The sequence below is a fragment of the Trichechus manatus genome, unplaced genomic scaffold, assembly GCF_000243295.1.
Source record: "Trichechus manatus latirostris isolate Lorelei unplaced genomic scaffold, TriManLat1.0 scaffold00021, whole genome shotgun sequence".
NCBI classification, from domain to species: Eukaryota; Metazoa; Chordata; class Mammalia; order Sirenia; family Trichechidae; genus Trichechus; species Trichechus manatus.
In genome coordinates, this window is record NW_004443957.1 from 18,527,282 (window position 1) to 18,551,627 (window position 24,346).

The 24,346-nt window shown below is 45.2% G+C and overlaps 1 protein-coding gene across 3 annotated transcripts in view; it reads left to right on the plus strand.

The window, feature by feature from the left end:
- Positions 1-24,346, plus strand: part of CACNA1E (calcium voltage-gated channel subunit alpha1 E) — a 366,059-nt gene that overhangs the window by 19,926 nt on the left and 321,787 nt on the right. For all 3 annotated transcript variants that reach the window (XM_004372885.1, XM_004372886.1, XM_004372884.1), the window contains exons 2-3: positions 9,411-9,516; positions 10,403-10,542. In XM_004372885.1, coding sequence (XP_004372942.1) covers positions 9,411-9,516; positions 10,403-10,542 — 246 coding nt within the window. The remainder of the gene's footprint in view (positions 1-9,410; positions 9,517-10,402; positions 10,543-24,346) is intronic.

The window sequence follows — 24,346 nt, forward strand, 5'->3', positions numbered from 1 at the left end:
TAGTTAACCAAAGTAGCAGTAATGGGAACTTCCTTTCAGTCATTTTGTCTAGAGGGCAGGATCAAGGAATTCTTTGGCCTAAAAGCAGTGAAAAGTTGAACATGGCCTTAAAGCCAGCATTGAGAAGGTAATGGTAGGGATCTTTTGTTTTGAGTAACTGAGTCCACTGGCCCCTATAAGAGAGCAGTAGGACTGTACCAGCAAGGAGAAAGCTTTTTTGGGGGGTTCACTGCCTCGTTATGTTCTCAGTATTGCTTTCTTTGTCTTTCATTCATTAGGTTTTAAGTCTTTAGGAGTAGGTGTAATGACATTTCCATCCTCTTGACAGCCAGGGAGAGAGAGAGAAAGAGAGGGAGAGACATGTATGCGTGCTCAGGGCTGCCTGTCAGATGGTGAATCTGAACAGAGGCAGCTGTTGTCATGGTAATGGCAGGTTGCATCCCACCACCATGGAAACCAAAGTTAAAAAACTGATGTTAAGGCTAGAAGTCACATGATGCATTTTTGTTTTGTTTTGTTTTAAAAAAAGAAAAAAGGTTTGGATTTTCAGTCTGATCTTTTCTTTTTTTTTTTTTTGATGAGGTTGGTCATTGAGAAAAATTACAATAAGGAGAGCAATGAGGTAATGAAATGGGACAACATGAAGTATGCTGAGCCTTCCACCTCATTTTTCCGCTTATAAACAGTGCATTTCTCTTGCCATAGAGGTGGGAAGGAGGGAATACAGTGTGAATTTCCAGATACTCAGCCAGAGTTGTACACTAATAACTTTTCACATGGAGAAGCACAGGGGCTTACCATTCTGCCCTTTGAGGGTGATGAGTGGTTCACAGTCTGTTGATCAGCCTGGGGGAGCAATTGAAAAACTGAGAAAGGAGATGGAAATATGAGAGTGGCCCATAGATTGATAAATTCAGAAGATTAACATTTGTTTTCACAAAATTGGAAAATGCATTGGTAACCCCTTGGGACCCCCAAGGAGTACAAGTTCCCTCTGTGTATTCCCTTTTTCTGGGTTGGTCTCCTTTGGGAAAACCTGTCCTTTGAGGTCATCCATAGGAGTGAGTGCAAAGAAGCCCAGAAGGGGCCCATCCAAGACCACATCAACCTCTGGCCTGAGACTCCTGTGGACTTTGGCATGACTCTTAACTGGGCCCTCTCACCTCGGTGGATGGGGAAGTGGGGAAAGCTGGCTGAAATGCTATTAGAAAGGCCTCTTGGATTTCCATCTTTATATCTCATACTCCCTCCTACTTCATACCAGAATCCAGAGACAAGGTGAGATATCCTTCCAGGATGGAGAGCTGGCTCCAGGCCTGTTTTAAGAGTGTTGGTTTTCATTTTCTTTTCAGTCTGTGAAGGGTTGAAGAATTGCACTCATGGTGGCTGTGGATAGAATAGCAGGTAGATATTCCTGTAATAAGCCTATGGGAAGGGTAAGGACGAGCATGAGGGATGCAAACATGCTCTGTTGTTGCGATGTGTTTGGGTTTTGGGCACAAGGTCTCATCTCTTCAGTAGTACCCATCTCTCCAGGACAGATGTATCTTTCTCAGTGGTCTTAGGAGAAGGGGATATGATCTCACCAGCATGACCTCACTGCGTTTCCATCAGGGTCTGTAGGAGCTGGAGCCGGACTTCTGGGATGGTTCACCCCTCCTGTTCTCAGCCCTGGCCTTGGGTGTGATTAATGTCCCTTCTGATCACTGGGAGAGATTACATCAGAGCCATTAGCTTCATAAATCCTCCTTGGGGACTGGTGTTTAGATGTGCTTTCCATATTCCCAGGAGGTCTGGGCCAAATGTCTTTGCTGTATTCCCGGAGGCCCATTACCATAATTTTCTTTTAAATCCCTCATTGGGGTGGGTCTCTTCAATGTCAGCCCATGGCTGCAGCCAGCCAGCCCCCTCCTGGAGGCTTTGACCACTAACAGATGCTTTCTCCAAGGCTTCGAGCCACAGCAGATGCTTAAAGATGGATTTATTAGGGTAATAAAAATGACTGTGCATTTGTGTAGCACCTTACAGTTTTCCCAGGGCTTTCATATGTTATTTCAGGCTTTGATCTGTTTGTATTTCCTGTTTGGTTCTGGGGGGATGGATGATGGCACCTTTCCCTGACCTTTTAGCTCCACGTTGGGGCAGTTTTTACCATGAGAGTCCTGGCTCTGGTTTCTCAGTGTCGAGCTACCTTTTCTTCACTGTCTTCCTGGTTTCGAGGAAGATTCTGACTATTCTCATATTTAAAAAAGAGCATGAAAGCTTTGGATATCTGTATTTCACTATTGCTCGTATTTAAAATGCCTCTTTGGTGCAGTGCTTTGAGGGAATCACAGAATAGTCAGGGCCATTTCCCTATTAGTATTAGCTTTCAGTCAAAATCCCTCTTGTTAGAATGGCATTTATGTGCAGGTGAGGGTAGTGTGGAGAGAAGGGCACTAAGGCCATCCTGGCCACCTCCTGGGACTCTCACATCTCTTAGAGTTAGATGTCCAAGAACAGAAGGCTGAAGGGGAGGGAAAGAGGAAAGAGCTTCCTGTGGGGAGATTGTTCTGGGCCTGAGGTGAGGGGTGGAAAAGGGAAAAAGAAGCTGAGACATGCCTTCCAAGGCTGCAGCCTATTCTAGACTCCTCCGGGAGTCTTCAGGAAGTGCCTCAGTGGTCACAGGCTGCTCCCCACAGAAGTGCCTTCTCCATTAGTCCTGGAGTCAGGGAACGAGTCCATCGTTTGTCTGCCTGCCTATCCCAGGTGGTTCCTCAACCCCTCAGAGGACAGTTTCCTTAGTGTCCTGATGTAATAGGCTATGGGAGGAGACAGCTGAGAGCAGAAGGAGTGTAGGATCAGCAAGCTGCTGGTAAGAGAGATGGGTGCTTCCCCTGGGGCACCCTGGGTTTGCTGCTTGAGACCTCAGTCCTGTACCTGAAGACCTATACCTGAGAGGCAGGGGCAAAGGAGGCTCTGCTGGGATGGGCAGAGCAATGGCTTAGCCCCTAGGACAGCCCCCAGAGCTCCGTGGACCAGCAGAGCCACTGCTATCCCTGTAGCCCCAAGGTCAGCCCTCTTCCTTGCCCCAGCTTTCTCTTCTACAGGAAGGAGATGAACAAATGGCAGGTGTGCAGGCCGAGCAGCACTGCTCAAATTAGCTGTGTTGCTAAGGAAACAAGTTAACCGTTTGGAGAAAGGAGCATTGGGTAAAGGAGATAAATCAATAAGCGAACCTATTTTTATCATTTCCCTAATGATCGTCTTGAAGCTGCTAGACAGGAAAGCGAGAGTTGGAGTGACACGGGTCCTCATTAACGGGCTCAGAGAGAGAAAGGAGTGAAGGGGTGTTTGGGGAGATTTGCTGGGAAAGTTTACAAAATGAGGCCCCTAGCAAGCAGACAGTGAGCCAGATAAGGGACAATGAGCTGGTTAAGGGGGAGGAGGCGTCTTTCTAGATTTCAAAGCACTTTCATGGTCATTTTCTCATTTGGTCCAGTCCCTTTAATCTCTCTGATTTGATCATCTCAGAAATCTTGTGCGGCTTTCCATGACCATCACCTTCTTCTTTACCTGCGGGTGAGGGCAGGTTTTGGTTTTGGTGGTTTTTTGCAGAATAAATATAGCTTTAATTGATTTTATGATTATAAATTAATATATGCTCATTATAGTACTCAGAAGCACAATGCATAAAGGAGTAAAGAGGAAAATGAAAATAACCCTACTACCCAGAGGTAACTCGTTATCCTTTCAGAAGACAGAATTTTTTTTTCTTTTTTACATTAAAGGGGTCTTCTATGCATGCTGGTATCTTTTTTTTGTTTTGGCATTTTTTTTTTAAATTGTACTTCAGATGAAGGCTTACAGAACAAATAGTTTCTCATGAAACAGTAGTACACATATTGTTTTATGACTGGTTAACAACCCCACAACGTGTCAACCCTCTCCCTTCTCGACTTTTTTTTTTTTTTTGGTGAAAATATACATATCCAAAGATACACCATTTCAAAAATTTCTACATGCACAGTTCAGTGAGATTGACTACGCTCTTCCAATTGTGCTGCTATTCTCACTTTAGATGAAGGCTTACAGAACGAAATAGTTTCTCATTTAACAGTTAGTACACATGTTCTATGACAATGGTTAACAACCTCACAACACATCAACACTATCCTTACTCAACCTTGGGTTCCCTATCACCAGCTTTCCTGTCCCCTTCTGCCTTCTGGCCCTTGTCCCTGGACTGCTGTGCCTCATTAGTCCCATTTGGTTTTATGGGGCTGTCCACTCTCCGGCTGAACGGTGAACCTTGCAAATGACTTTACCACTGAGCTAAAAGGGTGTCCGGGGGCCATACTCTTGGGGTTTCTCCAGTCTCCTTTAGGCCAGTAAATCTGGTCTTTTTTTTTTGTGAGTTAGAATTTTGTTCTACATCCTTCTCCAGCTCTGTCCAGAACCCTGTGTTGTGATCCTGGTCAGAGCAGTCAGTGGTGGTAGCCGGGCGCCATCTAGCTGTACTGGACTCAGTCTGGTGGAGGCCTTGGTAGCTGTGGTCCATTAGTCCTTCGGACTTATCTTTTCCTTGTATCCTGTTCTCTTCATTCTCCCTTGCTCCCGAAGGGATGAGACCAGTGGAGTATCTTAGATGGCTGCTCACAGGCTCCTAAGACCCCCCACACTGGTATCTTTTTTCGAATAGGTCGTGTGTACACAGTATGCAGTACAAAAATTCAAATGGGTTTACAGTGTAAAGAAAATATGAGATACTTTTCGTAAGGATACCTCTAACTCTAGTTTTCCTATGCTATTCACTTATTAATTCATTTACTTATTCATTAATTAAAAGCAGTAATGGTGCAAACGGTTAAGCACTTGGCTACTAACTGAAAGGCTGGTGGTTTGAGTCCATCCAGAGGCTCCTTGGAAGAAAGGCATGGTGATTTACTTCTGAAAAATTAGCCATTGAAAACTCTGTGGAGCACAGTTTTACTCTGATAACACATGGAGTCTCCATGAGTCAGAATTGACTTGAGGGCAGCTGGTTTGGTTTTCTGCTTTACTCTGTGCCAAGTGAGTAAGACAGGCAAAGTCTCTGCCCTCAGGCCCTCATGCCTTGCTGCTCCATTAGTTCCACTTGTTAAAGACCTCAAAACACAAATGATCTGGATGCCAGGGATAGATCTTGTTCTCAAAAGTGTGCTTTGTGTCAGGCAGATTGTAACAGGAGTCACTAAATTCCCGGATGGAAAGAATCACAGTCCTGGACAGACTTTCCTCCTGCCCCTGACGGTGATGGCCATGAATAGTGGTGTTCTTTGGGGTTGTGGCAACTTGGAGCTTCCTTTGATGTCTCCAAGTCACATCTTTGTCTAACCTGCAAGGAGTGGTAGTTGGACCTATGGGCCATAACTTCCAGTCCGGGCTCTGTTTTGGGATGTAGCAGAGCCATTGCTATTGGGCTTGGAGCTATGCTGGCAGGAAGAAGTGGGAGTGGCACCTGAATCAGCTCCCAAGGGTGGGATTGAGCAGGAGCCCCAGGCCTGAGCCCAAGTGAGTGACAACAATCCTGTCTTTATAATGACTCCTCTGTGGAGCTCCTCCTTAAGGGGATGCCTCACGTTCATTCATACATTCACGTAACATTGATTAAGCTCCTACTGTGTACCAGGAGCTCTACTAGGCACTGCCAGTGGAGAGATGAATGAAACGTAGTCCTTGCTTTCAAGGTATAGTTTCTTGGAGGAGATAAATATGAGAAGAAATAATAAAATTCCACATGTCAAAGAGCTAGGGGCTTCAGGGAGAGAGCTTCACAGGTGAGGTTACATTTCGGCTTGGTCTTAACATATGACCAAGAGGAAGTAGAAAGGCTATTGCAGGTGGAAGCCAAAGCACAGGGATTTAAGTGGTCGTTCTTTGTGCTTCTTCAGAAAGGGGAGTTGAGACGAGGTTAAAGAAAAGGGCTGTAAAGGAGAGTGGCCGGGTCCAAGTAGAATTGGATGTTCTCTTTTGCTCTCCTCTCCTAAGACCTCCCTGGTCTTATCCTGTCTTTCACCTAGACCACAAATACACAGAATCCTCATATTTTCACTTCTTCTTCTACATGAAAATCTCACCTCAGATTCTTAATTGCCCCAAACATGAATTCATCCTGAGATTTAGATGCTTTATAAGGCCTAGAGGGACACACCTCTCAAGGGTATGTGCATCTGAGCAGATTTCAAAATTTTAAGCCAAAGGATTGCTGCTCTTAATGCGTCCTGAATCACCAGACGGAAGGCAGAGGGTTTGCTGGGGGAGGAAGTAGAAATGTGGTCTTCTCAGAATCTCTGAGTTACCAAATTCCCACCTTTAGATTTCAGCCTTCAGGTGCCAATCACTAGGACCTCATGAATTCCCAGCCATCAGGTACTTGACCAGTCACAGAGAGTCTGGCTCATGTGGGGCCAAGAGCCGCTCTTCAACCTAAGTATCCTGCAGTGTTGATGGCCAAGCCATCACTTGAACGTCTGCACTTAGACATTCTGGACTAATTGAACTTACAGGTCCTGGCAGGGAGCCCTATGCTTAGATTATCTGGGTGGGAAAATGCAAGTGTGGAAATGGGAGCAAGGAGTGGGGGGCAGCCGAGTAGCTGTGGCAGCCCAAGCCAATATTGCTGGTGGAAAGGCCTTGGAGGTGCATAGCTGCCAGGACCTGGCTTGCCTGCAGGCTCAGCACCTGAGAGCCCATTTTTCTTTTAAGCCTGTGGTTATCACTTTGTAGCTTGAATGAGAAAGTGCATGTTCTCAGTCCCACATCCTGTGTTGGGCGCTGAACTCTGTGATTCTGTGGAACAGGTTTCTGGGCTTGCCACGGGTATTCCCAGCCCGGTTTCAGGCTAAGCCATGGGGAACAGTTATGGGGAACATTTTCGTTAGGAATGAGGATGATCATATGGATAAGAAGGAAGAGGTACTAGTTTCACTGTAGTGAGAGGCATCTTTTCCTACGGCCACCAGCCCTCCTCCTCCACTCTTGGGGACTGGCAGTGAGACCTGCTCCCTGTCTCAGAGCTTCCCAAGTATGTGCCTACAAGCACTATTCCCAAGATCCATGCTCTGAAAAAACGGTTCTGTGGAGAAGCAAGTTTGGGAAGGGCTGTGCGTTATTCCCAATGCCCTTTGCAGGATGGGGGTGCACGTTATATACGTTAGTATTAAAGGCTCCAGGAAGCCCTGCTGGGAAGAAACATGCTTAACATCACTTACCCCAGGCTTTCCCTCATGTGTTTGATTGCAAGTTTCTGTGGTACTAGTATTCCATGCCTGCACTGCAGGAGCACTGCCCTAGATGCCCTCAGCTTGTATTTGTTGTTTGTCAGTGACATGCAAGTAGGTTATTATCAGCTCCCTTTCAGGACCTGTTTCAGGAAGGGGTTGGCTTCCTAGGCCACCACTTCTGCCATGTCCCCATTTTCATTTTACCAGTTGGGTCTGGGAATTCCAAACCAGGTCCAGGACAGCCTAGCCTATTCCAAGCGCTTATGGGACACAGGTAGTGGTGTGGTCCCTGGTTGTCCTACATTTGTTCAGAGCGCTGGATTGGAGCTGTGATGTGGAGGGGAGGACTACTGCACCTGGGATCATGGGCACTCAGAGCCCTGGGTGGGATGGGTGGGGGCACCTGTCCCGAGAAAGTGGGCATCTCTAGTGTGTGTCCTGCTTGCATGTTTAGTTCTCAGAGGCTGGCTTGGTACCCACAGAGACTGAAGGAGGAGCGATGTGCAGGTATGTGGAGGGTGTCTTCATGCAGTGCCCGGGAGGGTTTAAACACAGTAGGGTGTGAAGGCAAGAGACTGGCTCCGAGGTCTTCTGAGGCCTGTCCAGTTTCCAGATCCTGGGGGCTGAGCCATAGGGCATCAGAGGCCAGCATAGCTGTCCCTAGGGCATGGGTATGTGAGTGTTGGAGGTGTGTGGGAAGGATGGATGACCGGCTGCTGGAGAAGGGGCTGTGACTCGAGGATGCATGGTGGTGGGGGAGGAGATGGCACTGCCAAATCCCAATGAGAATGAAAAGGACCAAAGGCTCAGATGCAGCTAGTTATCTCACCCCCTGCAGCCTCCCATCCTGGCACCTGGACCAGAGCAACTGGTGGGGCAGCTCATGTCTGCTTGCACACAGCGCCTCTGCCTGGGTACTGCCCTATGCCTGCTCGTCCTTAGAGCGTCCCTGAATGACCATTTAACCTTGATACAAATATGGTGGGGTGGGGCATCACGTGGCGCGTGTATGATTTGCTCCCCTTCTGTATTCCCAAGGAAGGGCTTTGGGTCCTGCATCCTACACAACCAGCCTGGATATGTGGGGCCCCTCCCTTCCCCGACTTTGCCAGAACTACAACTCTTCTCTCCTGCCTGGATTTCAGAAGCTGCCAGAGCGCAGGTTGCTCAGCAAGACCAGTGGCAGCTCGCTTGTGTTTGTCACAACAGTAGTTACAGAATGAAATCAAATGTGCAGAATGACTCGACTCTGGGAGCCAGTGACTCCCTCTTTCTCTCTTTTCTAAGAGGCTCCCTCCTTCCTCTTGGACCTTGCAGCAAAACCTTTCTGCAGGAGTCAGGATGCTGATGCTTGAGTCATAGTCCTGTTTTTCAAAAAGGTGCAGGGAGCCCCCTCACCTGCTTTCAGAAAAATGTAACAGAATAAAGCCTGACTTCGTTTTCCACGCATTTGTAGTGTGGTCTCTAGTAGTGTGGACTTCACTGTCCTGGGTTCAGACTCATGATGTGTCTCTCTGGTTCCTGTAGATGCCCAAGCCTGAAGGAAAGTAAGGTGGGCCACAGCAAGCTCCTCCTGGCCCCGCTACATATTTTTATGAATTGGATATTGAAATAGAAGGGAACTCAGATGGAGAGAATTGTTTCTATTCCAAGGGTTCTTCTTTTACTTGTTTGAGCAGAGGCCATAGAGGAGGAGACTCCAGATGTGATTCCTAGAGAAAGCAGGACAGGCACAGCTGGATCCTTGTTAAAGCATCTTTATGCAGTCCAGTGCTTTGAAGACTGGGAAGACCTGGGGGCCTGAAATGCCACTGACCATGTTCCTTCTTTCCATCTTTCCACTCCTGTTTTCAGCCCTGGTTAATTATTAGATATGTCACTGAATTCACTAAGACCTCTGGAGTGTCTGCCGTACATCTAACTATATATTGACTTTATACTTCCTTTTCTTGGAGAGGTTGCTTTGCATTCAGAGCCCAATCAGAAGTGGTGATAGTTTCATATGCTAAGGGCCGCCCACCGTCCAGGCTGCCTCCTAAGCTGATACAAATCAGGCTGCATAGGCACCATGTAGGTTGACGAGTTTGTGTATTTATGTGCATGGCCATCTTGGAGGCTGCATCCCTCTCTTTTTGGTGAATTTATTCCTTAACTCCCCTTTTCCACGCCGTTTGAGTACATGATCCTGGCCACCATCATTGCCAACTGCATTGTCCTGGCCCTGGAACAGCACCTTCCCGAGGACGACAAGACCCCGATGTCCCGCAGGCTGGTAGGTGCCCCTCTCCTTCTCACCTTCTTCCCCATTTTTTGTCTTTCTTTGTTCCCTTCGCCTTCTCTCTGTCACCTTCTCACCTTCTCTCCTCCCTTACCCTATAGTTCTGTGAGGAGTTTGTTCTGTGCTGAGGGACAAGTTAGTGACAAACCCCGTTGGGATTCATGAGGAAAAGAGGGACGATCTTTTAAACCCCTGATCCCAGGAAGTTTTGAGGGCATTACAAATGCTTGCGTAATGAGCACAGGATCCATTTGTTTCTCTCCCCCTTCCCAGGGGACTTTTGAAGTAGAGAGGAAAAGAGGAGGGTAAAAGAGAGAGGATGAAGGCTGCTCAATGCCTGTGTTTATATATGGGCATGAACTTCCTAAACACTTACGTCCATATTCTCCTTAAAGAAATGATTCACGTGTCTAACATATTCCCTTTAAAGAGAACAAACAAATTGCTTAAAATCCAAGTGTGTGGGTAAGTATCTGCAGCTTGAAACCCTTGGATGAGAAAATCTAAGCTTCCAGTTTATGGGAAGGCCAGCAGTAGAAAAACAAACTCCTTTAAGGCAAAACCAAGGTGATTCGTGACCTTCCTGGCAAGTAAGTCTGGTCCCTAGGTGTGTCCCCTAATCCATCCTTTCTACAGCTGGTTCCCTGGGGCTTCCCCTGCTCTAGTGAGTGCCATGAGTCACTGAGACCCTGAACCCTGAGGTCTCCTTTCATCCTCCATATCCTCACTTCCCATCTGCACACAGGGCTGGCCCAGCACAGGTATTGCTGTAGGAGACAAGAAAGGGTTCAAGCATAGGAGGTGGCTGGCGTGTGCCTTTTCCTATGTCTGTCAAGGCCAGGTCTTCCCCTTACTGTGCCTTTGCTCCCTGTCGCCACAGGAGAAGACAGAACCATATTTCATTGGGATCTTTTGCTTTGAAGCTGGGATCAAAATTGTGGCCCTGGGGTTCATCTTCCATAAGGGCTCGTACCTCCGCAATGGCTGGAATGTCATGGACTTCATCGTGGTGCTCAGTGGGTGAGTTTGCTTCATCTTTCTCATTTGTGTGGGGGCCCGTGGTGTCATGAAGTGACTGGTGCAGGGGAGCCAGAAGTGGAAAGACAGCATCTGTAGGGATAGAAGTTCAAGGATAAGATTTCCCCACAGGGCTGGAGGATAGATGACCACCTGCAAGGGAGGTGGGGCTGCCCTGTGCGGATGCATGTGGCACTGGGCAGAGGCCCTGGGACTCTCAGTAAGGTCTGGCTGCTGTGCTTCTGGCTTCCCATTCTGTGCGTGGCTAGTGCTGAACACACACTTCCCTCGGGAAGGCAGAATTTCCCAGTCAGCCTTTTCACTGAAGCAAGCAGCTGTCCCTGGCCTGAGGGACACTCGCAAAAGGAGGGTCATAAGATGCAGTCAGGTGCTGAGTTTTTGGGTGGTTGGAGAGAGCCTGCCAGATTTTCTGAGCTGATAATTGAGACTCGTGTTCTGACAACAAATTTTTTTTGGTGATTTTCAGATTTATTAATATGAAAAGGTATAAAAATGAATCACATTTAAACATTAGATAAGTCATTCTTTTGGAAATTAATATAGTAATACTACATTGGGGCTGACCTGGTGTCATAGGCAGCATATATGATAGTAATACATTTATTTAGATATTTAACAAATCATTCTTTTAGTATGAATGTGGTACTTACTGTAACATTAGGCTGATGCAGCGCTGTTGGTGGCATCTGTGATGGGCCTTGTGAATAGTGGTAATGGGCTTGCCCCACTGGGCTTTCTGGCTTTCTGGAGAGACTGTGTTCTCTGTGTCAGATGGCTCTTGGTGCTTGCAAAGAAGAGAGCATTCCAAGCTCTGTGAGAGGGGCCCATATTCTACCCAAGGGATGTGGCATGGATATTCCCTTACCCAGCTGCCTTGCAGAAATAGTTCATACCTGTAAGGAAAAGAAGAGACTGGGGTAGAAAGATGATGGGAGAGGGAATATGTAGCCAGAGAGGGAATATGTAGTCAGCCATTATGATTGACCAAAAGGAGAGAAGAGTATTTAAGGAGAGAAAAAGGAAAATTTCCCCCAGGGAATAGTCAGAGGAATGGGGGTTGGTGAAGGCTGAGAAGGGTAAGTAGATAAGGATGACTATTCATGTTTATATATATCTGTTGCTGTACAGAAGGATTTTCTTGAAGGTTTTTTTTCCCTAATAGAAAATTTTACTACTGCATTTTAAATGTGATTTAATATATAGATACAGTTTATATGTAGTGTTATAGAAGTACATTGTTATGGAAAACGCGGACACCGGGGTGATGTTTTAAATGTCACTAAAATAAATAGTATACTATATTAGAAAAGGCCAAAATGTGAATCTGAGCCATTTAGAAGTGTTATGATTCTCTGTGGAAGAAAAGTTCTGTAATGGGAATATATGTTAAAATTATGGGAAATCTTAGTTATGCTGAGTTCTATGTGTCAGAGACCATTTGGAATTTCTTGTCTAGTCCATTTATTTTTGTTTTAAACAACTGTATGTTTATTAAAGGAAATATGGGAAGTTCAGAAAAGTCTAAAGAAGAGAAACAAATTTGCTGATAAAGAAAAATTCCTTATTATTTTGTGGTATTTCCTTACGGCCCTTTAATTCTAACCATGCCCTCTTTTAAACGGTTGCACATTTGCTGCCTTTTCTCAATATTGTATGAGCATATTACATGTTACTCCATATTTTGGTAAAAATCTGTAATCAACAGTTTATGAAATAGACGTACACAGCTTACTTCGCCATTTTTGGAATTATTTGACACTTAGGTGCTGTGCTGTTTTTGCAACATAAATAATTATTAAAGATGCTCCAATGAACATCTTTTGGTTGTCACATTGTAAGAGGCATTTTGACAGACTGAAGTGCTTCTAAAGCAGAGTCCGGCCATTCTGGTGAGGATCTGGGAGCTAGAATGTGTGGGAAAGGTGAAGGAACTGGGAACATTTAACCTGGACAAGAGAAGACTAACTAGGCTGTAATCACTGTCTTCACTTATAACGTGGTCGATGGGCAGATTTGTTTGGGGTCCTTTTGTTAGCACAGCCAAGAAGGCCCCTCTGTGTCTTAGCCTGTGTGTTCACAGGGTGCACGTGAGTGGGCACAGGTGCTGAGCCCAGCACTCATGTCTCCCTTCCTAGTGGCTCTGTGGATTGCCTTGGAAGGTCACTGCTTTCCATCTGAACCGAAAGACTTGCTCCTGCTCCTCCTCCAAACCTCCAAGTGCTGCTGCTAGTCCTCTTCCGGGTGAAGTTGTCTCGTACAGTACTGATCTTTCTCTCTGCTCAGATCATATGTGAGCGTGCTCCAGGGGAGAGGGCTGGGCACTCTTGAAATCTGTGCTGAGGGCTGCAGTTCTGTCTCACAGGAATAATCATATTTATTAAAAATTTCTTACTGAGTTTAAAGTTACATAATATAAAATTAACCATTTTAAGGTGAACAATTCAGTGGCATTCAGTGCATTCACACTATTGTGCAGCCACCAACCCCGTCTAGTTCCAGAACATTTTCATCACCACAAAAGACAACTCCATACCCAGTAAGAAGTCACTCCCCATTTTCCCCTCCTCCCAGCCCCTGACAACACTAATCTACTTACTGTCTCTACAGATTCACCTATTCTGGGTATTCTGTATGAATGAAATCATACAACATGTGATCTTTTGTGTCTTCTTTCACTTAGTGTAATGTGTTCAAGGTTCATCCATGTTGTAGCATGTATCAGTACTTCGTTCCTTTTTATAGCCTGAATAATAATCTCATTTATTCCTCCGTTTACATATAGTGCTTTCATCTACCTCATTACATCACTTCTAAGATGTAGATTTTTCACATTTGAACATCTTAGAAATCAGCCTGTGTCTTCCAGTGTTGCTGTTGTTAGCTGCCATTGAGTCAGCCCCTGACTCATAGTGATCCCATGCACAAGGGAACAAAATGCTGTCTAGTCCTGTGCCATCCCCATGATTAGTTGCTGATTGAACCATTGTGATCCATAGGCTTTTCACTGGATGATGTTTGGAAGTAGATTGCCAGGCCTTTTTTCCTAGTCTGTCTTAGTCTGGCAGCTCCGCTGAAACCTGTTCAACATCATATCAACATGCAAGCCTCCACTGACAGATGAGTGGTGACTGTGCATGAGGTGCATTGGCTGGGAATTGAACCCAGGTTTTCCTCTTGGAAGGTGGGAATTCTACCACTGAACCATCACTGCCCCTGAGTCTTACAATAATGACATAATATAGTTTAACTGGTAGCTCTGTTTTTTTTCTTTCTCTCTCCCTTTCTGTCTTTCTTAGTTACGTGTAAAATAATTGGGCCTCTTATAATTGATGGAGTCTTAGATTTGGTGAAATATGTTACAGTATTATATAAACCTCATACCAAGCCAGTGAAGCAGGCAGAGCAGGCATGGTGGCCGCATTTTAGATATTAGTTGTCTGGTTCTCAAAGAGGCTAAGGAATTTGCCCAGGATCGCACTGTTTCTTGATGGCAGATTCAGGAGTGGAAGCCATGCTTTTTGATTTGGGGCTGATTCTTTTATCACTGCCCCCACCACCTCTCTCCAGGCCACACGAGTCTCCTTTTCCTTCCTGACACCTGTACCTGCAGCAGTCCCTACTGACAGTTCTACTTCCCACCTGATCCCCAGGTGTCATCTCCCATTTCCTTCTGTGCACAGGAGGAGTGACAGGTGCTGGGGCACGACACAGTGCCTCGGGCTGAGGCAGCACAGCTTCTCAGCTCAGTGTGTGACGGGAAGGGAGGGCAGGGGAGGTGGGTGCTGAGGTGTGAGATGGAGTGGGCTCAGTGTAAGTCCTTCTGTCACTGGCCTGGGCCACCATGTCTGCCTGCCACCTCTGACCTTCTAACCTTTAGTATTCTTAGGCCTGTAAATTGAAGGAGTGCATGATTTAAAATGTGCATTTATGTACATTACTTCATCTTATCCACATAGTCTCATAAATGGGATCTTGTTATAGTCATTTTACAGATGAAACCGATGTTCATAGAGGGTATGTGACTTGCTGGTAGGTGCTAGATTCAGGACTTGAACCTACATCTTCTGGCTGCAAGTTTGTTCTTTGACATTATTCAGTCACCACAAACCCCAAGGACTTCTTGATACTGTAGATCTGTGATTTTATGTTCCTTTGGGCCCCTTAAAGCAATGCGAGGGGCCCGGGAAGGGACATAATCAGGGGAACATTCCCACCCCAAAGCTGAAACTTCATGCATGGGTTGAAGAGGACCAGAGCCCCATGCATCCATTCAAAGACTCCTCTCTGGACTTAGAATAAAGCTCCCTGCTCTGTGGTAGAGAAGGCATGTGACTTAACTCTCAGCGTAACATGGTTTAATTTCTTCATTAATTAGTCGGTTCATTCATTCAGTGAAACTCATATTGTTGAATGCTGAAGTAAATTCTAGGATTGAGAAGCACCAAAGTAAATGTATTCAAATTTCTGCTAAAAGGCTTTCAGAACGTGGGATCTCTCTTGTATTAGCAACAATTTAAAGGATGCTATCTGTAAATACTTGTCAGGCCACCTAGAGAATTCTAAATTATTCAAAGTCATTATTATATGTTAGTCTTAATAATAAATCATAGTATCTGGAATAGATGGGTAAATGATAGGGGATGATGAAAACTCAAGGGCATTCCTAAACCATGGATAAGAACAGGGAAATGAGGACAAGGGCCTTATTCATATCTATACTCCCAGTGCCTGGCATATAGTAATCAGCTAGTGTCAAGTTGATTCCAACTCATGGCAACCCCTTGTGTGTCAGAATAGAACTGTGCTCCAGAAGGTTTTCAGTGGCTGATTTTTCAGAAGGAAATTACCAGTCCTTTCTTCTGAGGTGCCTCTGGGTGGATTCAAACTTCCAGCTTTTCAGTTAGCAGCTGAATGTGTTAACCATTTGCACTACCCAGGAACTCCTGGCTTGTAGTAGGTACACAATAAAGGCAAACTGAATCATATGCCACATCCCCAGATTCTGTCGACCTCTATAGGTTACAAGAGATCATGCTGAGGGAAGCCTGGCGGTAGGGAAGGATTGTCTGTTCCTAGCCTTTCCCCTTCATCCAGCTAAATCAGGCAGTATCTACAGCTCTTTCATGTAAATATGAGTCTGCCCAGGTTGCTTACATTCTGACGGCTCTGTTAGGGAAATGAATGCTGGGAACTTAATCCCTATGCCATTAAGAGGTATTGGACTTCCAGTCATTTGGTCCTATTTGCCAGGTTCTCAGTGGTTACCACTTGGGGACTGCTTCCTAGGAGATAGGGGAAGGGGTAGGACTGAATATTGAGGATTAAACCTCCTGGAGGTGGCTAGTGGATGGAGGGAGGGGCAAGGAGAAAGCAGCATTGCCTCACCTGGCATTTGCCATACAAATTTGCCATACAATGAAAGCTGCTGTTGAGCCGTATGCCAAAGGGCTACATTACATATAAATGTAGTGTATATAATGTAGTACATATAATATTTATAATGTAGTACAGCAGAGTAAGAATCATTAGACCTGATTGTTGTCCATGCCCGTTTTACAGGTGAGGAAGCTGAGGCACAGACAATTTAAGTAACTTGCTCAAAATCAAATGGTTAGAATAAGGTAAAACTAGAATTTGAACCCAGGTCTGCTTGTTTCCAGTCTCTAGTCTCCTCCTTAAGCTACCAAAAAAACAAAAACCACAAACCACACCAGTTGCCATTGAGTCGATTCTGACTCACAGTGACTCCATGTGTGCAGAATGGAACTGCACTCCATTGGGTTTTCAGTGGCTGTGATCTTTTGGAAATAGATCTCCTGGACTTTCTTCTGAGGTGAATTCAAACCACCAACCTTTCAGTTAGTGACCGAGTGCTTAAACTTCTGCTTTACCCAGGGACTCCCCTTAAGCCACGGTGCTTCCCAAACTTAGTGGTGGCAGCAGCTGTTCCTGTGCTGCCCTAGAATTTTATTCCTCTTCCTTATTTCCCTTGTGCACCATCAGGTTCTGACCAAATGGTGAGAAGTGTGCTGCCCCTTTCCGTCTAGGAAATCTTTCTTTTTCAATTGCATGTTAAGGTATAGGTGATATTACAGAGCCACTTTTGGATGTTGGTGATATTGTCTGTTTTCCCATCAAAAGACAAAAATCAGCCCAGAACATGTTCTGCCATCAGTTTTACCAGCTTTGCAGTGGGAGATGATTTTTCTGTCAACTGTGGAGAGGATAGTGCAAATTCTGGAGAGTGGACAGGTGTATATGAGCCTCGGGGCTCTTCATCCTTTCTCTGTCGAGGTCATTATTCCAGGGCCTAGGCAATCATCTGTCCCCACCCAACTATCTTTCTCTAACTCATTCATTGTTGAGCATCCCTGATGTGCCGTACTGTGCTGGGTGTGAGTTGATGGGAGGGCTTCAGCTTATTTTCCCACCCAGGGGAATAAGGCCAAGTGCCTCAAAAACCCAGAAGGACATCTAGCCCAGCTCTGGGGGATCAGGGAAAGCTTCCTGAAGGAAAGAACACTTAAAATGAGATATGAAGGATGGACCAGTAGGACTTAGCTAGACAAGGAAAGGAAGGGAAGAAGAGCTTTTCTGGGGGAAAGAATAATGTGTACAGATGCTTGGAGGTGAGAGAGAGACAGCAGAGCACTTCTGGGAACTTGGTGAGTGGAATAGTGAAAATTGGGCCTGGAGAGGTAAGGAGGGACCAGTTTAGGTCACGCTGAGGAGCCTGGACTTTATCCACAGGGCAGTGGGAGCAGGGGCAGAGTGATTAGTCCTAGCTCTGTTCAGGATGCTGCGCAGGTCTTTCTTATGCTGGAATCAACTCTGAGAAGAGGATAGCGTGGAAGAGAAAAGGGAGCCATCTCCACATCCTAAGCTGCAGTTTGGGAGAATGTGGATAACCAAGCAGAGAGAGGGAAGACAGAGGGAAAAGAGAAGAGGGAAGAGAAACGCTGAGGAAAGGCTGAGGAAGAGCGGGGAGCTGCCATTGCACGTGGCTGGCATCTCGCCAGTGGCACATGCAGCATGCTTCAGCCTGAAGCCTGTTGGTAGGAGGACAATATCTGGAGCTAAATATATATCGATAGGTATTTTTAGAAGGTTTTCCCTAATATACGAGTTTCCCGAGCAGCTAAAGATTGAGGAAAGCACAGTTTTCCTCATGAAGCCCTGTCTCTCTGGTGCTGAGAATGTGGGGAAGGTGTTGCAGAGGCAAGCTGGGGCCCCCAGCCCGATTTAAATCTCTGTGGTAATAGTATGATAACCCTTGGAAGGAACACAGCTTCTCCATGCCAGCGAGCCTGGCGAGATTCTGCAGACCTGTCTTTTACTCCTTGTGCTTTAGGCTGGTGAGCGAGGCAGGTAGGGAGCAAGGAAAGGATGGGTGGAGGAAAGAAGCGTGAGAGCTTGTCATTTTAGAGATGAGGAAACTGAGGGTGAGTGAGGAAAGATGAGAGGCTTGGGGCTACTCAGAGGCTGGAGACAAGGTATTCAGTGTCTGAATGCTGATGTTGGCGTGCTGTGCTAGCCCCTAAGCTATACTTCTTTCCATTCTTTCTCACAGCATGGTTACTGGCTGCTTGCCTGACCACCCATCACCTCCTCACCACCTTTTTGTTCATTCCTAGCTCCGCTGGGGGAATAGGACTGCTACTGTAGCATATCCTTTTGTCAGAAAAACATGATTTTCTCCTCCAATTCCATTTCCCTCCAAAGGGTGAATGATGGGGACGATAGAGTGAGAATACGGTATTTTGATTCAGGGGGAGAGGTTTGCAAAGGGCAAAAGGCAATATGCTCAGCTAAAAGGCCTCTTCCTGTAGCTCTGTGCTCATGAAATACCCAGTTCCTTCAGGGGTACTCTGAATGAGAGTCTTCCTGAGTAGCTAACGATCAGTGGAGTTGGAATTACTCCTTGAATGGTAGATGATTTTTACTCATGGATGCACTCTGTCTCGTCTTTGTATACCAAGATTCATCATGATTTATTCAATGAATATTTATTGAGCACCTACTGTGTTCTAGGTGTAACACACAGGTGTTGGAGATGGGATCTCTTTCCTGAAAGGTTTCTTCTTGCTGCCCCCACAGATTGACAGAAGCTCAGTCTAGGTAGAACTGAGTGGGGGCCGGAACTGCCCTTGATGTCAGCAAGGAGGAGGGAAAGTCAGAGGGAGTAGAGGAAGCTTCAAAATCCCTGGGTGGTTTGGTTTGGGACTTTTTTTCTTCTTCCTTTTTTGGCTTTATGTTCATTCAAAGGTGATGAAAGAAATTATGGCAAGGTGCTTCTAAATCAGAGCACCGTGCTGGGCATGAAGCTCCCATTTTAAGGCAGTTCGATTCATTGACTTTTATGCATGTGCATGAGTGTATGTGGAAAAGGGTGATGGGGGTGGAAATTCTGAGGCATGTTTTCAAAGCAGAGATGGATATAGCATAAACGTTCATCCTATAGATTGGCAAGGTAGAATTGAGAATTAAAGGTGTTTAGGCTTCTATTCTGTGGGTTGTGTATCTCTCCTTACTTGAGTAGAGATTTGTACACTTGAGTCTATGTTATACATGCAGTCCACAGTTAAGTATAAATGTGTCAGTGTGGGATGTGAAGATGCAACAATACTATTTAATGTGTGTATCACTGAAGGCAGGAAATAGCAGCTATGAGGAGTGCAGAGTGGCTTCCACAGGGAAGGGGTGAGGTGGAGCTGTGAGGATGTTGAAAGGAAAAAGAGGGTGTTCTCGTCTCAAAGAGAGCATATAAAGGAAAGTTAATTCTAACTCTAACTGACTTCTGGGGTTCAAACATGCAATCACTGAATTTTAGATCTGGAAGAATGATAAATTTGTCCAACATTTTCTTATTATTATTTTATTTCACAGAAGAGAAAACTGAGACCTAAGTGGTTAAACAACTCATCTAGGATTTTATAGCTGATGTGTGGTGAGCTGGGGTTTGGATCCTGGTTTGTGTGACTCCAAATCCAGGAACCTGTTGCAGTTATATTCCACTGGCCATGACAGTGAGAATCTGTTTCTTCTTTTTTGTATTCTGACCATCTAGCTGGGAGTGTTAAGAAATACTTTCTTTTTTTTTTTTTAATTGTTTGACTGGAATACATATGTGCATCTTACATGGAGATAGAATCTAATCTAGTGGACTATATGAGAGTCAGGGGACCTGGGTTTTGTCCTGACCCTAATATACACTAGCTCTGTGACACTGCGCCAGCCATCTGTCAGTTCGTTGTACTGTAGTGGCTTGCGTGTTGCTGTGATGCTAGAATCTATGCCACCAGCATTTCAAATACCAGCAGGGTCACCCATGGTAGACAGGTTTCAGTAGAGCTTCCAGACTAAGACAGACTAGGAGGAAAAGCCTGGTGATCTACTTCCAAAAATCAGCCAATGAAAACCTTGTGGGTCACAACAGAATATTGTCTGATGTAGTGCTAGAAGATAAGCCCCCAAGGTTGGAAAGCAGACATGCTAGTGATCGTGAAGATGGTGCAGGACTGGACAGCGTTTTGTTCTGTTATACATAAGGTAGCCATGAGTCAGAGCCAACTTGACAACAGTTAACAACAACAGCAACTGTGTCAGTAGGTGATAGATAAACCAGATCAGCTTCACTTTCCTTATTTATATCATGAAAGTAATATCTGCCTTACTTACCTTACTAGATCTTGTGACAGGCACATAAGAAAATGATGATATTGATGCTGATGCTGATAGCTTCCATTTTGCCAGGAGCTCGCATGTATTATTTTAAATGTAGAAGCCTTCACATATTATATAGGCAATTGTATGTAATATTTTAAATATAGAAATGTGAGGCAAGGCAGATAGTATCTCCATTTTACAGATGAGGAAACCAAAGCTCAGAGAGGCTAAGTGAATTACTCAAGGCCAAACAGCTACCAGTGGGAGAGTTGACATTTTAATTCTTTTACCAACAATTCTAAGGCCCATGCTGGATCTACTGTATAGCCTAGCCTCCTCAGCAAAAGTGGTTTGAAAGCAATAAAGCAATATACAAATCACTGAGTAATAATACCTTCCCCCGGACAGTGATGTTACAATGATAAATGTTAAAATACACGTAAAGCATCTTGAGTGCCTTAAAAAAGAGGTGTCTATAAATTGAAAGAATTCAAAGTATTATGGTTCTGTAGAGCTCATTCAGAATAGTCACTTATCTCCATAAAGCTTGCAGGCACAGAACTAAATTTCACTAAAACCTTTTGAAAATTATAAAACTATGGCTAATTTAAAAACTTCCATCAGTTGCCATTTGGTTTCAAGAGAGAAGTCTTACTACACGCTGAACATAGGAGGTATCTTATTTCCTTTTAGCGATTTATCTAATTTTATCAAAATAGGCAATTCCTTCTACAGTTATTATCAATGACAATGACAAAGAAATTCCAAAAGTAAAAGTTGAAACAGAGGCCTTAATTTTCAACCGTATCAACAATGAAAATATTACATCTCCCACATTCTCTCTTCACTCTTTTTTTGGTCTTCCCTTTCTTCATGTTCTTTGTTTTGCCTCTCACTCCCCTTCCCACCTCATACAAAACATGTACAGGTCAGAGGGATCTGGTCCTTTCCCTCCTTCATCTGGATGTTATTAAGGAAGGCTGGAGAGAACACTTTTTCTCATTTCTGTCCTGTTCCCCTGGGAAGAATGTTCAATCAGAGAGGCAGTGCCCAGGGCTCTGGTCGTCGCCCTGAGGAGAGCTGACAGGGAAGGCTGAGCTCTGACTTCCTCCCCCTTGTCTTTCATTTCCTCCTGTCTCGGCTGCCACTCTTCTGTCAGGAGCCTGGGCTTCTGGTGACAGAATGGCTAGAAAGGGGACTCTGGGCCATGGCTTTTCTCCCTGGCCTCGAGCTCTGGGACAGTGACTGGGAAGCAGAATGACTGGTGTGGCTGCTTCACACTTCAGATCGCATTTGGAAGGATATCTCATGATGTGCATCACTGTGGTGGAGGTCTCACACAACTCCCCTCTTCCCCCACTGTCCCTCCAGGCCTGATCTGGTCCTTGGGGAGCATCCCTTAGTCCAGGACCAAATGACTGGCCACTGGGGCGGGGTGGGTGGGGGAATGGTGGTTGTCTTAGTCATCTAGTGCTGCTATAACAGAAATACCACAAGTGGATGGCTTTAACAAAGAGAAGTTTATTCTCTCACAGTCCAGTATGCTACAAGTCCAAATTCAGGGCATCAGCTCCAGGAGAAGGCTTTCTCTCTCTGTTGGCTCTGGAGGAAGGTCGTTGTGATGCATCAGTCTTCCCTTGTTCTGGGAGCATCTCAGTGCAGGAACCTCAGGTCCAAAGGACACGCTCTGCTCCTGGCACTGCTTTCTTGGTGGCATGAGGGTCCCACGTGTCTCTGCTCACTTCTGTCTTTTATGTCTCAAAAGAGATTGGCTTAAGACATTATTCAATCTTGTATACCTCATCAGTATAACTACTGCTAATCCATCTTATTAGATCATAGTGATTGAATTTACAACACATCAGGAAATCACATCAGGTTACAAAATGGCACACAATCATACAATCCTGGGAATCATTACCCAGCCAAACTGACAGATATTTTTGGAGGACACAGTTCAATCTATGACAGTGGTTGAAGCTGAAAGGGAACTGAAACAGAACTGGTTTGGGTTGTCTTGCTGTTGAATCTTAATTAAAATGATGGGTTGGGGGGCAGATCACCAGAATAATGCATCTCCCGGATCCAGCCCACTCAGAGCTGAGTATGCCTAATACCCATATGTGAAGCTTTGAATTTGAGGGGTAAGAGGTGGGAGGAGTCAGGAGAAGACAGGAGAGAGGGAAGGAAGGATGGAGGCAGTCAGTACTAACTAGCTGAGCTCCTCCTATGTTCCAAACATTGTGCTGATCACTGGGGAAACAGCAGTGGACAAAGATGTGATTTTTCTTGTCTTAGAGCTTACCGTCTAGTAGAGAAGACAGATATTAAATTAAACTTAAAATTAATTAAATCGTTACTGGTGCATAAAGTGCTACAAAGGAGAAAGTGTAGGGTGCTAGGGGAACTTTTAATTTGGGACCCTAACCTAGTCTGGGAGAGGAGGGTCAGGAAACCGGTGTTGATGTTGAGACCCAAAGTCTGAGTACCATTTGGCTGGGAAGAGAAGGGAAAAGGGGAGGGGACCCGGGGAGAGAGTTTTAGGCAGAGGATAAAACAGGTGTGAAGAACTGGAGATGGGAGAGGGCTTGGTAGGTCTGAGAAACAGAAAGAAGGTGAGTGACTCTCACAGTATAGTGATCAAGGTGAAAGGGAGGTTGGAGACGGAGGCAGTGGCCACATCCGGCAAGGTCTCATCAACATCTGCAAGGATGTTCAATGGGGAGTCATTGAGTAGTCTGAAGCAGGGAAGTCAACAGATTTGTAGAGAATGAATGGAGGTGGGTAGTGTTTCCTGAGAAGGTAGAACAACTTCCCTGAATAACTCAATGTCTGCTCAGAATTAACCCGTTGCCGTTGAGTTGATTCTGACTCATAGTGACCCTATAGGACAGAGTAGAACTGCCCCATAGGGTTTCCAGTGAGCGGCTGGTGGATTCAAACTGCTGACCTTTTGGTTAGTAGCTGAGCTCTTAACCACACTGCACCACCAGGGCTACCACTCAGAATTAGGAAAGTAGAATTAATGTCCTAAAAGATTCTGTCTCTTCCCTCTTGCCTCCTCCCTCCAACATTGGCTCTCAACTATAATTTTGTCTTCACCTACTGGATCTGTACCAAAACCCAGTGTATAGACCTTATAATCTAGCCGCATTACATGCTGAAGATTTGTTAACCCTATACAGCATAGAGACATAGTCCTGCCCTCTGGGATCACGCTCTAAGCATCTCTTACTGATGCAAATAATGGGTAAGAACTGATGAGTGTGTGGGCTTTTAGTTTTGATGCTCAGCAGAGAAAAAGCATTTTAAAAAATGCTTTGCTGAGAACATTGCTATATGATTACTGTGATTTTTATTTTTTATGATAGAACAATAGTCAAAAGATCAAGCCAGCCCACATGCTTGTTTATGGGATGTTTCTCTTTTCCCTGCTCCCTAAGCCCATGACACATCATGATGCTGAATCTGGATCCTAATTGAACTCTGGTTAATAACCACCACACATGTAGCATTTTGTGACTTAGGGACCCTTTGAGGAGGAGCTCAAAGTGCTCTGTAATTACCCTCTGCCCACTCCCTATTTGGGAAGGGGAAATAGAGGCCCCTTTCTGAGTGATAGTGTTGTATTCTAGAGACGGGTCACCCAGATTGAGCCTTCACATCTGGACTCTGGTGCTTGAGATGCAGACAAAGGTATTAAATGATGACCCTAGCCTTTCCCACTGACTCCTTAATTTCCACATTCTCTCTGCAGATGGGTGCAAGCAGTTCCTTAATGTTTCCGCTTCCTCCTCTTTGTCCTCTTCTTACTCCCCCTAACCTTTACCCTGGTTCAAAATGAAAAATTGGGTGAGCTGGGGGTAGGGACCATGGAGGGTGGTATGTGAGTGTTGTGGTTGTGGTGTGTGTGAGAGTCAGGCTAGTTCCTAATTAGAGCCTCATCTGTTAGAACTCTGACAGCCACCCTTTCTTCTCTAACAGACAAACACATGAACAAACAAGTCCAAGTTTGGGGCGGGCTCTGTCTTTTGGGAATCTGATCAGCTCAAAGTTTGACCAGTTGCTACTGCAAATAAAAGGAATAGGAACCTTAATGATTTTAATTCTCCCCAACTAT